The sequence below is a fragment of the Oncorhynchus masou genome, chromosome 32 (genome assembly GCF_036934945.1).
Source record: "Oncorhynchus masou masou isolate Uvic2021 chromosome 32, UVic_Omas_1.1, whole genome shotgun sequence".
Taxonomy (NCBI): Eukaryota; Metazoa; Chordata; class Actinopteri; order Salmoniformes; family Salmonidae; genus Oncorhynchus; species Oncorhynchus masou.
The window spans coordinates 17,843,552-17,861,235 of NC_088243.1; the positions used below are offsets into that span (position 1 = coordinate 17,843,552).

General features: G+C 46.5%; 1 protein-coding gene across 1 annotated transcript in view; it reads right to left on the minus strand.

Moving 5' to 3' along the window:
- LOC135527157 (neuronal PAS domain-containing protein 3-like) overlaps positions 1 to 17,684 on the minus strand; it is a 435,357-nt gene that overhangs the window by 21,951 nt on the left and 395,722 nt on the right. Inside the window, exons 7-9 of the mRNA XM_064955797.1 lie at positions 9,219 to 9,337; positions 4,002 to 4,195; positions 2,879 to 2,985 (exon numbers count right to left, since the gene is read on the minus strand). Of these exons, the coding sequence (XP_064811869.1) occupies positions 2,879 to 2,985; positions 4,002 to 4,195; positions 9,219 to 9,337 (420 nt within the window). The remainder of the gene's footprint in view (positions 1 to 2,878; positions 2,986 to 4,001; positions 4,196 to 9,218; positions 9,338 to 17,684) is intronic.

Genomic DNA, 17,684 nt, shown 5'->3' on the forward strand with positions numbered 1-17,684 from the left:
CACCTGACCCAGATTGCAATTTAAAACGGCAGTTTTTTGAATTGCGTAAACAACAGCAGTAATTGTGTGATGGGGGGGATGTAGGGCTGTGTTCCAAACAAAACAACTACAAGTGTGCTTGCTCTAGTTCCTCAACAGCACAGCTAGGAGAGCTCAAAAAAGCATCTTTCAGTTGAAGACTCTTCTTTGAGTCACAAAAGTGCATTGAAATAACTTTAGAGAGACGTGTGACCACTTGGAGACACCAGTTAGTACGCTCTCAAAAAAACCCGTCATTTTTTGTCTCATGTTGCACCTCCCCCACATTTTCCAGGAATATTCTTATATCCACAGTATTTTCAGATTTCATTATCAACAAATGTGGCGAAAAGTACAGGAAATGTAAAATGTACATACAGTCAACAGTCTAATGTTTGGATTTAGTCTTGTGTCAGGTGAAATGTTATGTCCTCAATTTTGGTCTAATAATTTTCCCATAATCTCCAAACTGTTCCCTTTCAACTGCTCTTTCAGTTGCTACCATTCTTATGCATTTCATATTTCTTCTGTAAGAAATATTTCAATGTAGTCCTATCCATATAGGCCAATTCCCACAAGTGTAAATGTGTAGATGAAACTATCAACTGAACTAGCTAGGAATATAGCAAAGTCTTTATTTAGTGAAGGGGAATTAACAGACCTCTGAATTGCTCATCGAATAATTCCCATGGCTTTGTTCTCTAACTGTAAATACTGTATAGTAGCCTGGTTGCCAGTCTCTGTTCAACTACTACATTCCAGACCTTGTAATCTGTGTCATTTGTTTAGCATGACATAGAGTGGAAAGGAGTGGTATGACAGCTAGAGAGACAGGTACACAGGCTAACTGTTTAGTATACCCAGATGAAATCAACATCAAATCCACGAACAGACACTAAAAGGGCAAACACTAGAAATTAGCGCACACTTTTATGTGCAATGCTGCAATACATCTGAATCTTGTTCATTCAGGGTGTCAATGTTTTAATTGTATCTTTCCGTAAATACATAAATACATGAACTAACTATTTAGCAGCACTGAACACTCAACCAATTTCCTGGCTCATGCACTGACTGTAAGTTGACTAAAGCCTGGGTGGAGCGTATTAGATAGGAGACAGCCAGGGGTAGCTGGAGGTATGCAACAGTGCCACTGTTTGCTGCTACTGCCTAGCCTGCCACCTCAATCTGCCTGCCGCCTCAATCTGCCTGCCGCCTCAATCTGCCTGCCGCCTCAATCTGCCTGCCGCCTCAATCTGCCTGCCGCCTCAATCTGCCTGCCGCCTCAATCTGCCTGCCTTAGCATTAAACGGCCTGCTTTACCCTCAATCTGCCTGCCACCTCAATCTGCCTGCCGCCTCAATCTGCCTACCGCCTCAATCTGCCTTCTGCCTCAATTTGCCTGCATTAGCCTCTCTTATCAATGTGATCCATGGTCAGCCCTCGCTCTCTACTTTCCCTCTGCTGGGTTTCAAATCAGCCGCTAATGAACCCAATCTGGTGCATTTTTAAGGCACAGGGACAGTGCAATGCAGCAGTAATTGCGCTCTAATTCAGTTGAACTCACAATATCTAATCAGACGGCTCCAAGTTCCCCGGCCGAGGAGGCAACCCCAAGGACACTCGTCCTCCCACCTAATAAAGCAAGGGAATGTACACCCTTTACACTTACACTCCAGCATCCAGCACGAAGAAAGGGCCCAGGGAGCAGCTCAGCCCACAGATCTCCAATAATGGCAGCCTGCCTATCCATGTTGCAAAGCCCAATCAAATGGTGCACTGCTCCCACAATGCCTCCTCAGTGTTTAACCAGCCACAGTAAAGCTTTCATTGACGAAACATATCAAATCATGGCACGTTTTGGAATTAAGAAGTAAAGCGAGCGGAGAGTACTTCCTGCAACGGGCTATAAAAACTGCTCTGGTGGAGTAGAGATGCAAAGACACCTTTGCAAAGATGACCGTTACTCTAAAAGTAAACTGAGCTCAATGTTGAACGCAAACAAACAAAGAAGGCATGCAGCCATTTCATTTGAAACATTGGGAGTGAACTTGCGTGGGGGTCTTGGTTTCCATTCTCCCTCCCTGGGGTCTGAAGATCAATGGCATATATTTCTACCCCTGAGTCATGACATTGCAAACACAAAAATATTTCCCCCATCCAAGGTAAGTAAGTTACAGAGGCAGATCACGTGGATCATCTAGATGTGGTCTCCCTACAGGCCTATTACCCTGACTCAGGGTTTAGCTCAATGTGGGCTAACCAGGTCTTGTGGCATGTAGGAGACCCGTGTTCAAACCCTAGAAGGTCACAGAGGCAGATAACGTGGATCATCATCTAGATGTTGTCTCTCTACAGGTCTTTGACACCTATTCTGTACGCTGATAAGATCAGAACAACTTTGTTCTGAACAACAACAGCTCTGCAGTGAAGCACACAATGACCGATGACTTTGGTGTTTGGGTCGAGAGGAGATAGTTGTGATGGATCACTTCCCATAACAAAATTTGTTCTGCAATAATGTGTTCATAATAAGTTGTGTACTGAAATGATGTGGTAACATACTGAAATGGTGTGGTAACATACTGAAATGATGTGGTAACATACTGAAATGATGTGGTAACATACTGAAATGATGTGGTAACATACTGAAATAATGTGGTAACATACTGAAATGATGTGGTAACATACTGAAATGGTGTGGTAACATACTGAAATGATGTGGTAACATACTGAAATGATGTGGTAACATACTGAAATGATGTGGTAACATACTGAAATGATGTGGTAACATACTGAAATGATGTGGTAACATACTGAAATGATGTGGTAACCCTTAAAGTATTGTTATAATACTCACAGTCTAAATGGCTGTGCCGGATGCCCTCCACATCCTCTGCGTGAATAAACTGGTAGCACCTCTTCCCTACGATGTCCACTGGCGTCAGGTCCATGTAGTCGCTAATTCTACAACAGGGATTGGAAAAGGATTCAGCGCGTGATGACGGCAAGAGAAGAAGCACCAACAGAAACGGCAAAACATTCAAACGGCTCTTAAAACACAATGTCATTCCAGCTTAACCAGATAGACCATATTCATCCTGAAATGTCTGACTAATGCCTTTGACAAAGATACAGTAAGTATTACACACACATTCATGTCATAAGGTGAATTCACCAATTTGTAAGTCGCTCTGGATAAGAGCGTCTGCCAAATGACTTAAATGTAAATGTAATTCAGGGACAAATGGATAGAATGGAACATAGGATGTCTTCCCATTTCACATGATGCCTAACGCTTACTATTGAATATAATCTATCCATTCTTTTTTTTGTTCACCCAAAAGCAACCTGTCTTCTATCTGTCTTACATATTGTGTGGTTATTTCTGATATTTCTAGTCTCCCCAAACACCCTATGAAACAGATGAAAGTAGTTCTGATCAGTTTCCCATTTCATTTCCCAGAAAGGCTGAGGCTATCTCACTGTAAAACTGACTGGCCAGATGTGATTTCCCCATAAATAACTGACTGTCTGGCAGACAGAGGTAAAAAGAAAACTGACTGTCCAGATGTGATTTCCCCATAAATAACTGACTGTCTGGCAGACAGAGGTAAAAAGAAAACTGACTGTCCAGATGTGATTTCCCCATAAATAACTGACTGTCTGGCAGACAGGGGTAAAAAGAAAACTATCTCAGTGATCTCAATCCCACAGAGATGAGGACAGGTAGCAAAGAAATAGAATGTTCATGATGAGTTGTACAGTATATAGGCCTAATGCTATGAAATTACAAACCCTAGCGATTAGAGTGGAACTACCTACACAACTATAAGAGCAACGTAATGTCAAGCGGTGCTGTGGGATTATTTAAGATACTCTTTGAAGAGGTAGGGTTTTAGACGTTTTCAAACCTTACCCCATGCATTTCAGTTATGTGTATCACTGCCATGTGGGTACAGTAAAATACAGTCAAGCCTTACCTATTCTCACAGTAGACAATGTTGAGGTCCATGTGGACCCTGGTGACAAACATCTGGCAGTCTATGCGCACCTCGTTGATGGTTGGGGGGGGGAGGGCGTGGGCTACCACCACCATGCCCATGATCTGAATGGGTACCGACCGACTGTGGGTCAATGCCATACGGATCCTCAGCCTGCCTGTAACATGGATCACCTATAGGAGGAGGGAGAGAGGGGGAAACACAGAGAAAGAGAGAGATAGAGACACAGAGAGATAGAGATAAAGAGAGAGAGAGATAGAGATCGAGAGAGAAAGAGAGAGAGAGAAAGAAATAGAGCGAGCGAGTGAGAGAGAGAGCAAGAGAGAGAGTAGAGCAAGCGAGCGAAAGAGAGCGAGGAGAGAGAGCAAGAGAGAGAGAGAGGAAGAGAGAAAAAGAGAGCGAGAGAGAGCGCGTGAGAGAGAGTGAGAGGAGAGAGAGGGAGAGAGAAAAAGAGAGCGAGAGAGAGCACGTGAGAGAGAGCGAGAGGAGAGAGAGGGAGAGCAAGAGAGAGAAAGAGAGCGAGAGAGAGAGAGAGAGAGTTTCAGTTCAAAAGCAGTAATGGAGAATTCCAAACACAAAATAGCGAGGGTGGAGTTGAGGACAAACGTTTTGAAGGTCCTAATTATCGCTAGCTTTAAAGTCTTTGTAGCTCTATTCTGCCCTAGAGGAGGAACTGACTAGATATGCAAACTACACTTTCAGATCCATCCATTTTAATCATTGCCAGGTTAAACCCAGGGGGGATTGTTTTGTAGTCTTTAAACTACTGACACTGGCCTCTCAGTGGCACACCTCTGAGATTGGTGAGACGCGATTATTATCATTCACACAGACAGTTCCTGCTCCCTAAACTCATTCAAAGCCTTAGACCATCTCCTGCTCCACCAGGGATAAGCAACCCTCAACAATGGGAACCAGACATTGAATTCCAATTCAGAAGAGAGACACAGAGAGACACAACAACAAAAAAATAACAGCCCTATTCCAGGCATTGCATTAGAAAGCTAACAGAACAGTGACATGTTACAACAGCCCTGTCAGACAGTCGGCCCAGGAGGAAAATGGTTCTGATGGTGTATGATGTCTCCTTTTCAAAGGGAAACCATCAGTGCTTGTGACATCCGAGGAGCCGTCAACAGTCTCCACAGTTAAATGATACTGACTCCTTTTCCCTGGAGTTTCTAAAGACAAAGAAAAACTGTGAATGATAGTTTCAAACCCATTTTGAATACAACTAAACTACAACACTGTATAGCACATCCAATGGCAAGATTGAACAGTGTTTATTTTAAAGTGAGTATGAGAGAAGTCCGGCTAAAACACATCAAACAGAATGCTAGGAGAGGCATTTTGGGTCCGAGGAGTGTAGCCAGTCTAGTGCTTGAAGTCATGCTGCTCTAAGAGAGAGAAGAGGAGGGAGAATACTTTGCTGTCTTTTTAAAGTTGAAGAGTGCAGTGAGACCTTGTTCAAGGTCACCAGGGGAAAGACTGAAGAATAGGAACAGTTAAAGGTACTCTCCATCAGCTTTCCATCCAGATTAGATTCTGTTAGATATATTCCCATGATTTTGCAGTTACAGTAATGTCTGTAACATCTACTGTGCAGAATATGTGTTAGATATATTTCCTGTTTTAGATATATTATATATGTTACATATGTGATATATGTGTCCCTGATATTCTGTAATTACACTCATTTTTGTAACATTTTACATCATGTATGTATAATTGAATCATGTAAACAAAGTCTGGTTGATCCACCCAGAATGACTTTGCTGAATGCATATGAGAGTTCCCTACAGTCCTTTATGTGTTAAACAGATCTATGCAGCAAATCAGCCTCCTCACACTCACACCTGGGTTCAAACACTATTTGAAATCTTCCAAATATTTTTAGCGTTTGCTTAAGCCTGCCTGCAATGCCGGATGGGCAGGGTTTTGCTCTTCTCCAATTATTCTATTCATTCCAGTGTGCCAGGGAAGCTAAATCAAGCCCAGATGTGGTATTTAAAATGATTTTAAATAGTACTTGAACCCAGGTATGGTACAGTATGCTGATCAGTTTCACACATCAGACAGACAGTAAACTGATCAGCTTCACACATTAGACAGACAATATGCTGTCTATCTTGATCAGACCACAGATTGACAGCAAGGTAGGTTCTGACACACACTTGACTGTTGGTTGTTGGTTGTCAGGTTTCAAAAAGACATCACATCAGCACAATGAGACCAGGACAGAGGAAGACATCACATCAGCACAATGAGACCAGGGCAGAGGAAGACATCACATCAGCACAATGAGACCAGGGCAGAGGAAGAAATCACATCAGCACAATGAGACCAGGGCAGAGGAAGACATCACATCAGCACAATGAGACCAGGGCAGAGGAAGACATCACATCAGCACAATGAGACCAGGGCAGAGGAAGACATCACATCAGCACAATGAGACCAGGGCAGAGGAAGACATCACATCAGCACAATGAGACCAGGAAGACATCACATCAGCACAATGAGACCAGGAAGACATCACATCAGCACAATGAGACCAGGGCAGGGGAAGACATCACATCAGCACAATGAGACCAGGGCAGGGGAAGACATCACATCAGCACAATGAGACCAGGGCAGGGGAAGACATCACATCAGCACAATGAGACCAGGGCAGAGGAAGACATCACATCAGCACAATGAGACCAGGGCAGGGGAAGACATCACATCAGCACAATGAGACCAGGGCAGGGGAAGACATCACATCAGCACAATGAGACCAGGGCAGAGGAAGACATCACATCAGCACAATGAGACCAGGGCAGAGAAAGACATCACATCAGCACAATGAGACCAGGGCAGAGGAAGACATCACATCAGCACAATGAGACCAGGGCAGAGAAAGACATCACATCAGCACAATGAGACCAGGGCAGAGGAAGACATCACATCAGCACAATGAGACCAGGGCAGAGAAAGACATCACATCAGCACAATGAGACCAGGGCAGAGGAAGACATCACATCAGCACAATGAGACCAGGGCAGAGAAAGACATCACATCAGCACAATGAGACCAGGGCAGAGGAAGACATCACATCAGCACAATGAGACCAGGGCAGAGAAAGACATCACATCAGCACAATGAGACCAGGAAGACATCACATCAGCACAATGAGACCAGGAAGACATCACATCAGCACAATGAGACCAGGGCAGGGGAAGACATCATATCAGCACAATGAGACCAGGGCAGAGGAAGACATCACATCAGCACAATGAGACCAGGGCAGGGGAAGACATCACATCAGCACAATGAGACCAGGGCAGAGGAAGACATCACATCAGCACAATGAGACCAGGGCAGAGAAAGACATCACATCAGCACAATGAGACCAGGGCAGAGGAATACATCACATCAGCACAATGAGACCAGGGCAGAGGAAGACATCACATCAGCACAATGAGACCAGGACAGAGAAAGACTCCACTCTAATGAATACAAATGTTTTAAAAACATATAGAATTTAAATGATTTCTTCGGAAGCCCAAACCCAGAGGCATCAAAAAAGTTAGTTTGAATAAGACAACTTTTGAAGTGAATGGTGGGCAGCTAGACTGCTGCAGGAGTGCTATTGACCAGAACATTAAATATGCTCAGGCAGTTAAATGCAAACTGACACGTCAAGTGTTCACAACAGCGGCAGTGAGAGGCAATTCGAATAGCATTTCTCAACTTAATACAAGCCAACAAAATAAAGGGATCAATTTTTATAATTCATGGTTCAGCACACAATGAATACACTCCCTCTCTCCACCGGTGAATATAGAAGAGGTATACATAAGAAATAAGATTCATCTGTTCCTGGGGATTCTCTGGAGTGCTTTTGAAATGTGATACAGCACCAATAATGAAGGAGGACCTTTACATGAGTGCATTAAATGAGATGTGGGGGCTGAGATGTGTTAAAAAAATATGGGTTTAATGCTGGAGCTTTGATTTGACCTCTAGAGTGGAGTGGGGATATAAGCAGCCATGATACGTGCCGCCAATGCCACCGTGCCTCGCGGTCCCGGGTAGAGGAGCAGATCACCGACATGCCAAACACATTTATCTCTAGCCATAATTAGGACCTTCAAAACATTGGTCCTCACCTCCACCCTCGCTATTTTGTGTTTAAGATTCTCTATTACTGCGTTTGGACTGAAACTCTTTCTTTCTTTCTTTCTTTCTTTCTGTCTTTCTTTCTTTCTTTCTTCCTCTCTCTCTCTCTCTCTCTCTCTCTCTCTCTCTCTCTCTCTCTCTCTCTCTCTCTCTCTCTCTCTCTCTCTCTCTCTCTCTCTCTCTCTCTCTCTCTCTCTCTCTCTCTCTCTCTCTCTCTCTCTCTCTCTCTCTCTCTCTCTCTCTCTCTCTCTCTCTCTCTCTTTCTCTCTCTCTCTCTCTCTCTCTCTCTCTTTGTCTCTCTTTCAGACACAGCCTTAGTTCAAACCATAGGCAGCCATTACCTTCCATTTCTTATAATAAGTAAATATTTAAATGTTTTTTTCCCTCACAGTCCAAGACCAATGAAACACAATATAATAAAGAGATTGAAGAGATATATCCAAACCCACACCACTGCTGTTGGATCCACCCTTGAGAACACAAAGTGCATTAGGGTGTGACGAAGCCAGAATGAGGCAGGAGACACTGACAGAGAGACAGAGATGGAGATGCTTGGAGAGAGGGGCATCAAGATGAGGCCGGGCTCGTCCCTGTGTGTCCTCACTGCTCAAAGAATCAGCCTGAATCACATCTCTCTGTTCCAAAGCCCCCACAAGCCATACATCGTATCAACTTAATATTGAGACTGCGTGACTCTTTTTCTATTACATACAGTATGTTAACACTGACAGCTAACATTTTTATCTCATGCTGAGTATGATAGTCATGGCGATTCTCTCTTTTTTACAACTCAAACTGAAATACAAAACAATATTTACATACTAGAAAAAGCTTGGAATGCAAACTGAATATCACTCTAAAACAATAGTAAAACAGAGCCACATTCAGTTTGGATTCCAGACTAGTTCCTTATGAGAGTCTATAACCCTGCTCTTACTACAGGGCTAGGCCGTAGAACTACATATATAACAACATACGGCTGTGGAGTTGTGAATTCTAGGATCTCTGTGGCTCGGCCACCGTGCCTCTGGGTCTTACCTTATAGCCTGAAGACTTGATGTGGACACCTCTCTTGGTCAGTGTGGACTTCATACGGACGAAGAAGGAGCGTTCTAGAATGTTGTCTGGGGGAAGCAGGGTGGGGCTGGTCGACTCGACTGTGGAGGCAAACATGCACACGTACACGCACACGCGCGCACACACACACACACACACACACACACACACACACACACACACACACACACACACACACACACACACACACACACACACACACACACACACATTACTTAACATTACTTGGCCAATAAATCAGTGTGTTTTGTAGGAAAGCCCAGGAGAGGTGGGGTGATATTAAAAACCCCAGCTGGTAAGACAGGCTAGCTGTAATAACTTTTCATTGAGTTTCTATCATCTCCCAGGTAACCGTCTAATGGAAAAAGCACACCTAAATAAAAACAACACATTAGCAGTAAACCATGTTTTAATTACAGTATGTTCTGTAATAGAGTACAACCTCTGTTAGGTCTCACACCATAATCTGTGAAAACATTTTATTTGAAGCTCAGCAGCAGTTTAAAAGTCAACTGCACGTTTCACTTCATTGTAGTGGTGTATTCATTTTCCAAGTACAATATTACAATTTCATGTAATGGAATATTAGAATTAACTCAAGTGTATTTTATTTTATACTGTATGTGGAGTTAATCTAATTGTAAACAAAGATATTCATCCTTGCTTCAACAAAGTTCAACAAAACATAGATCATCACATTAAAACCCCATAACTAATGAGGTCAGTCAATCTCTTCAACAGAACACAACAAGGGTACCTATTAGGTAAAGGTGAAACGGTCCATTTGTCACTGCTCCTGATCAAGGCTTAATAATCAATAATAATCAAATGCATATATTGCAAAATATGCAAAATATTCAATCCATCAGAGGAGATAATATACTGTAGATGTAGACATACTGGTCTCCCTGGCTGTGTGTGTGATGTGTGTTATGATTGACATTTCCATTTTGCCTGTGGTCATGAAACTAGAAGCTGTTAGAGGGGTGGCCCTAGCAAAGATTCAACAGCTGCTTGCAAATGTGCATATCCCCCAGAAGGATCTAAGGAGAGTGAATAACAAAGCTGTTCAGGTGGTGACAAAGTGTCTCTGCTTAAACACACACAACACACGTGACGTTGTCTTCCTGAGCCAAAGAGAAGGGGGTTTAGGTGTTCCCAATATTGAGTGGCTTTACACTGCTACAAGACTGATTCACCTGTTGAACATGCTCAACAGTGACGATGTGACAGTTAAGGAGTTAGCCAGAGCCTCCCTCCTTCTGGACCTACGAAGGTGGAAGGTGACACTGGCCAGGGACACTGAGGACAACTTCCTGGGTCTTCAGGAGGAAGGCCAATGGAAAATTGAACACTCGTGCTGCGGGTTCTGAAGTCTGGTCAAACTGTCCAGACATGGCCTCCCGAGTGGCGCAGTGGTCTACGGCACTGCATTGCAGCACTAGCTGTGCCACCAGAAACCCTGGGTTCGTGCCCAGGCTCTGTCGAGAGCCGGCCGTGAGCGGGAGGTCTGTGGGGCGACGCCCAATTGGCCTAACGTCTTCCGGGTTAGGGAGTGCTTGGCCGGTAGGGATATCCTTATCTTATCGCGCTCCAGCGACTCCTGTGGCGGGCCGGGCGCAGTGCGCGCTAACCAAGGTTGCCAGGTGCACAGTGTTTCCTCTGACACATTGGTGCAGCTGGCTTCTGGTATGGAGGTGCGCTGTGTTAAGAAGCAGTGCGGCTTGGTTGGGTTGTGTTTCGGAGGACGCATGGCTTTCGACCTTCGTATCTCCCGAGCCCGTACGGGAGTTGTAGCGATGAGACAAGATAGTAATTACTAACAACAGTTGGATACCACGAAATTGGGGAGTAAAAAGGGGGGGGGGGGAAACTGTCTGGACATCAACAACCTGTGCAACTGGACTGGAGTTGAGCTCAGGTGGACACGGACTGATATGAAAACTGAGCCAGTTGTGGCAGGTCACGGTGTTGTTGTGGAGGCTTCTGTCACCCATGATGGAACATCTCATCCTACATCCAGGACAACACTCCTCGGTCTCAGACGGATGGAGCTACTACAACACTGGACTGGCCTGAGGCTGCAGGGGGAAACACTACTCTGTCTCCAATTCCATGCACCAGAATGCTGCTGTTGGTGAGGACATTCTCACCTTTACTGTTAAGGCGATGCTGCAAGTTCTACCAACAAGTCCATTGCCCATGTTGTGAATTGCATACAATGATTTGTACATTGCTAGACATGACCGCCTTTTTGACCTGATCGCCAGTGAGCTTCGACAAGTAGTCTCACCAACGGCACACATGTATAAACATTGTTGTGTAGTAGGAAGCTGGTTTGATGTTGATGATGATGTGTTTTCCTGTGTGCCAAATACACCAGGTGTTGTTGTGGGGGGAGGCCAGGGGAGAGGTGCTCATTTTGGAAGAGGGCTGCTCATTGGACGGCTACATGGAGCAGGCGTTTGCTGAGAATCTGCTTCAGTACCAGCCCTGGGTGGCCCTGGGACAGCCTCGGGTGGAGGCCGTCTCGGCCACGTTCACAGGCCCGCAGTGCGCGGCATCCACATTGTGGGGCCTGACAAAAACGGGCAAAGCAATTGGCTAGGTACGGCTGTTTCAGCTGTCGTGGGCAACCTAGTAGTTTGGAGAAGAGGTACTTTCTGTACCCTTGACTGCCACGCATACAGGGACCTTTGAAATGTTTGGATCCTATTTTTGTACATTTTAGTATTTAAAGTGTGTGTGTGTGTGTGTGTGTGTGTGTTCGTGTGTGTGTGTGTGTGTGGTGTGTGTCTCCCAGACTCTCTCTGTCCCCTGGGTGGGACAGGACATTAGATATAGGACATTAGAGACAGACAGACAGACAGACAGACAGACAGACAGACAGACAGACAGACAGACAGACAGTGATATGACAATGCCCAGCTCACAGGCATCTCAGCCATGGACCAGGCTAGGAGATCACATTGAAATGGGATTACTAAAACAGCACACCTGGAAAATCAATTTTTCTGTTACTCTCCTTATAACAAGTGTCACGACTTCCACCGAAGTCGGCCCCTCTCCTTGTTTGGGTGGTGTTCGGCGGTCGACGTCACCGGCTTTCTAGTCACCACCGATCCATGTTTCATTTTTGTTTTGTTTTGTCTGGTTTCAATTCAATACACATCTGGTTTCAATTCCCATATCATGTTCCTTATTTAACCCTCTGGCATACATTTCTGTTCTGTCCGTGATTGTTGGTGTCTTATTGGTTGTTGTAGGTGTTAGTTTGTATGCATTTTCCTATTTGGAATTTTGCTTGAATTTTTGTGAGTAAACTCAGTTGTTTTCTCAAACCTGTGTCCTGCGCCTGACTCCGCTACATCGCTGCACCCAATCGCTGACAGAATCACGGACCTGTTCAAATGGAGTCAGCAGGTGGAGTCAGCAGGTGCAGCCAGCCCTTCTCTCCCAGTAGAGGAGTGCGTTCAGCAGCGCACGAACATGTTACAAAGTCTAGGGACAGCCATGGATCGCGTGATGCAAACAATGGACTGATGGGAGAGAGGAGGCTTTCCTGTAAATACAACATCATCACCTCCGCCCGCACCTCAACCTACACCGATGTCCACCCCTCCGTCGACAGGACCCAGTGGGATTCGGCTCTCGCTCCCGGGAGCGTATGACGGAACAGCTGCTGGGTGCCAGGGGTTCCTACTACAGCTGGAGCTCTACCTGGCAGCTGTTTAGCCGGCCCCTTTGGGACGCGAGAGAGTGAGCGCCCTCATCTCCTGCCTGACTGGAAAAGCCCTGGAGTGGGCCAACACCATCTGGGGAAGGGAAGGCCCGACTCTGGATGACTAGGAGGACTTCTCCCACCTGAAGGGAGAGCGGCGGGAGAGCGATTGTTCCATCTGAGACAGGGGATGAGGAGCGCTCAAGAGTTTGCACTGCACTTCAGAACTCTGGCAGCTGGTGTGGGATGGAATGAGCGGGCCCTGATCGACCACTACAGGTGTAGTTTACGAGAGGACGTTCGTAGGGAGCGAGCCTGCAGGGACACCACTCTCAACCTGGACCAGCTGGTGGACTTGTCTATCCGGCTGGATAACCTGTTGGCCTCCCGCGGACGTCCGGATCGGGGTCCGTCTGTTCCATTTCCCAGCACCTTGGCTCCAACACCGATGGAGTTGGGAGGGGCTGCTATGAGGGGGGCCGGAGGGGGGACCATTCCCTGCACCAGCTGTGGCCGCAGAGGGCACACTGCTGGTCGGTGCTGGGGTGGTTCTCCAGGAAGTCGAGGTAGCGGGCGGAGCACTGGTGAGACATCCCAGGTGAGTAGGCACACAACTCACCCAGAGCCCCCCTGTTGCACACATGTGGTTACCTATAGAAGTTCTCCCCACATTCCCAGCATAAGGCACTAGTAAATTCAGGGGCAGCTGGGAACTTTATTGACCGTTCCTTAGCACATAGATTAGGGATCCCTATTGTTCCTGTTGATGTTCCCTTCCCGTACATGCCTTAGATAGTCGTCCTTTGGGGTCGGGGCGAATTAGGGAGGTCACAGCTCCCATTGCTATGAGAACGCAGGGGGTCACGAGGAGAGAATTAGTCTCTTCCTGATCGACTCTCCTGCGTTTCCTGTTGTGTTGGGCCTTCCCTGGTTGGCCTCTCATGATCCTATTATTTCGTGGCAACAGAGGGCTATCAAGGGATGGTCCTGTCAGTGTTCAGGGAGGTGTGTAGGTGTTTCCTTAGGTGCCACTATGGTGGAAAGTCCAAACCAGATTTCTACCATGCACATTCCCCACGAATATGCCGATTTGGCACTCGCCTTCTGTAAAAAGAAGGCACTCAATTACCACCCCATCGACAGGGGCATTGTGCGATAAATCTCCTGGTAGGCGCTGCACTTCCCAGGAGTCACGTGTATCCTCTGTCACAGGAGGAGACGGCGGCTATGGAAACATATGTCGCCGAATCTCTAGGACAGGGATACATTAGGCCTTCCACTTCACCTGTCTCCTCGAGTTTATTTTTTGTGAAGAAGAAGGATGGAGGTTTATGCCCGTGTATTGACTATCAAGGTTTAAATCAGATCACGGTAAAATACAGTTACCCGCTACCTCTCATCGCCAGTATGACCGAGTCATTACATGGGGCGTGCTTCTTCTGGTGCGTATCCGGGGGGGGGGGGGGGGGGGGGGTGAAAGACGGCATTTAGAACCACTTCTGGGCACTATGAGTACCTCGTCGTGACATATGGGTTAATGAATACTCCATCAGTCTTCCAATCCTTTGTGGATGAGATTTTCAGGGACCTGCACGGACAGGGTGTAGTGGTGTATATAGATGACATTCTAATATACTCCACAGCATGTGTCCCTTGTGCGCAGGGTGCTAGGTCGACTGTTGGAACATGAAGGCGGAGAAATGTCTGTTCTTCCAACAGTCCGTCTCCTTCCTAGGGTACCGCTTTTCTGCGTCAGGGGTGGAGATGGAAAATGACCGCATTTCAGCCGTCCGTAATTGGCCGACTCCAACCACGGTAAAGGAGGTGCAGCGGTTCTTAGGGTTTGCCAACTACTACCGGAGGTTTATCCGGGGTTTTGGTCAGGCAGCGGCTCCCATTACCTCGTTGCTGAAGGGGGGACCGGTGAGACTGCAGTGGTCAGCTGGGGCGGACATGGCTTTTGGTCACCTGAAGGCTCTGTTTAACTCGGCTCCCGTACTGGAGCCGAGGTAAACAGATCCCTCCGTCACGTGCAGAGCCCACTCCCCCTGAGTGTCCAGCTGGGCATCTGTACGTTCCATCTGCTGTCCGCGATCATTTGATCTGTTGGGCTCACACGTCACCCTCCTCTGGTCATCCTGGCATCGGTCGGACGGTGCGCTGTCTTATTGGGAAGTACTGGTGGCCCACTTTAGCTAAGGATGTGAGGGTTTATGTTTCCTCCTGTTCGGTATGCGCACAGTGCAAGGCACCTAGACATCTGCCCAGAGGGAAATTACAACCCCTTCCCGTTCCACAACGACCGTGGTCACACCTATCGGTGGATTTCGTGACGGTTCCTCCCCTGTCGCGGGGTAACACCACGATCCTGGTCGTTGTGAATCGGTTTCCTAAGTCCTGCCGTCTCCTTCCTTTGCCCGGTTTCCCTACGGCTCCACAAACTGCGGAGGCCCTGTTCACCCACGTATTCCGGCACTACGGGGTGCCTGAGGATATAGTTTCTGATCGGGGTCCCCAATTCACGTCTAGAGCCTGGGGGTCTCGGTCAGCCTTACCTCAGGTTTCCACCCCGAGAGTAACGGGCAAGTGGAAAGAGTCAACCAGGATGTGGGTAGGTTTCTGCGGTCCTATTGCCAGGACCGGCCGGGGGAGTGGGCGGTTTACATCCCCTGGGCGAAGATGGCCCAAAACTCCCTCTGCCACTCCTTTAGCAACCTATCACAGTTTCAGTGTGTGCTGGGCTATCAGCCGGTCCTGGAACCAGGGCATCAGAGCCAGATCGAGGCTCCTGCTACTTTTTTCCACCATCATTTGCAAATAAATTCATTAAAAATCCTACAATGTGATTTTCTGGGAAAAAAATCTCATTTTGTCTGTCATAGTTGAAGTGTACCTATGATGAAAATTACAGGCCTCTCATCTTTTTAAGTGGGAGAACTTGCACAATTGGTGGCTTCTTTGCCCCACTGTAGGTTACAACTCCCCCCTGATTATCGTATTAACACCTCATTCCATGTGTCTCTCCTCAGGCCGGTGGTGGCTGGTCCGCTCCAGGAGTCTGAGGTGCGGGAGGTTCCTCTGCCCCCTCTGGACATCGAGGGGGTCCCGGCATATACTGTGCGAGCCATCATGGACTCAAGGCGTCGGGCGAGGAGGAAAGATGCTGGGTACCGGTGGAGGACATCCTAGAGCCTTCATTACTACAGGAGTTTCACTGTCTCCACCCGGATCGCCCTGCGTCCCGTCCTCCGGGCCGTCCCCGAGGCCGGTGTCGGCGCGCGGCTCAAAGGGGGCGTACTGTCACGACTTCCACTGAAGTCGGCAGCTCTCCTTGTTCGGGTGGTGTTTGGCGGTCGACGTCACCGGCTCTCTAGTCACCACCGATCCATGTTTAATTTTCGTTTTGTTTTGTCTGTATAACACACACCTGATTTCAATTCCCATATCATGTTCCTTATTTAACCCTCTGGCATACATTTCTGTTCTGTCCGTGATTGTTGGTGTCTTAGTGGTTGTTGTAGGTGTTAGTTTGTATGCATTTTCCTGTTTGGAATATTGCTTGAATTTTTGTGAGTAAACTCAGTGGTGTTGCTCAAACCTGTGTCCTGCGCCTGACTCCGCTACATCTCTGCACCCAATCGCTGACAACAAGGCTGCAGTGAAGCTTTCTAGAACTGGAAATAACATGATCAGTATGAGGGAGGAGGGTAGGGTGACAGCAAGGAGGCTGGTGGGAGGGCGTGGTGGTGGCGGCTGCTGACATGATATTTTTATCTCTTCTTTACTGAGGAATTAAATGTAATTTAAAATATAACCAGTCCTTTATCACTGGGGAGAAGCCAGAGCCGTGTTATATTTAGTCATTTAATTTCTTCTGATTAAATATGAATTACTATGACATTTTTCTCATCATCTAACACAGCAGAATACACCAACAGCGTTTTAATACACTGCATAAGCAGCAGAAGCAGTAGCAGCTCTAAGAGTTTAATTTGCCTCTCTAATCCAATCACATCAACCTTATTTCTCTTATCACAGATTCCCATTTTGAATTAAATGAGCTCATTAGTTTTAATCAAAGGCAGAGAGATCAAAACTTACACTTAAATGCTATAGATCAGAACTGTCAGTCAGCTGTATAGTTCTATTTTACTAAAACACAAGATCAGACCCTCTTAGAACTGAGCATTTTCATAAGGGAAGGTACGAGCCAACCAACCGCCTGGCCTTAAAAGCACAGGAATCTATTTTCACCCTACTGACGTCTAACTAAAACAGCCAATCAGGTTCATTTGTGAGGGGTTGGGGGATGGTGCTGTGTTTCACCACTAGTGGGCTTCTGTTCGTTAGCAGTTATGATGTGAATTATAAACTGGGCAATTTACAAGTCAGACACGTCGGACGCCATCATCAAACTCATACTAATATGAGCTCTGTTGGAGCATTACTCTGGGTATTAGAGTGCAGAGTGGGAGAATTATCATGGATACTCTGTGTTCTTTATAGGGGATAGGGTGCCATTTGGGACACAGAGACCAATGAATGGTTTTGACACCGCATAGGAGACTATTGATATACAGCATGTATCTGTTATAGGGTTATAATACATGGAACACCGTGTTAACATGTAAACAATATAGAGCGATTACCACCTAACAGTGTGGTTAGGACTCCCACAGTATTGCAATCTATGCATGTTTATGTTC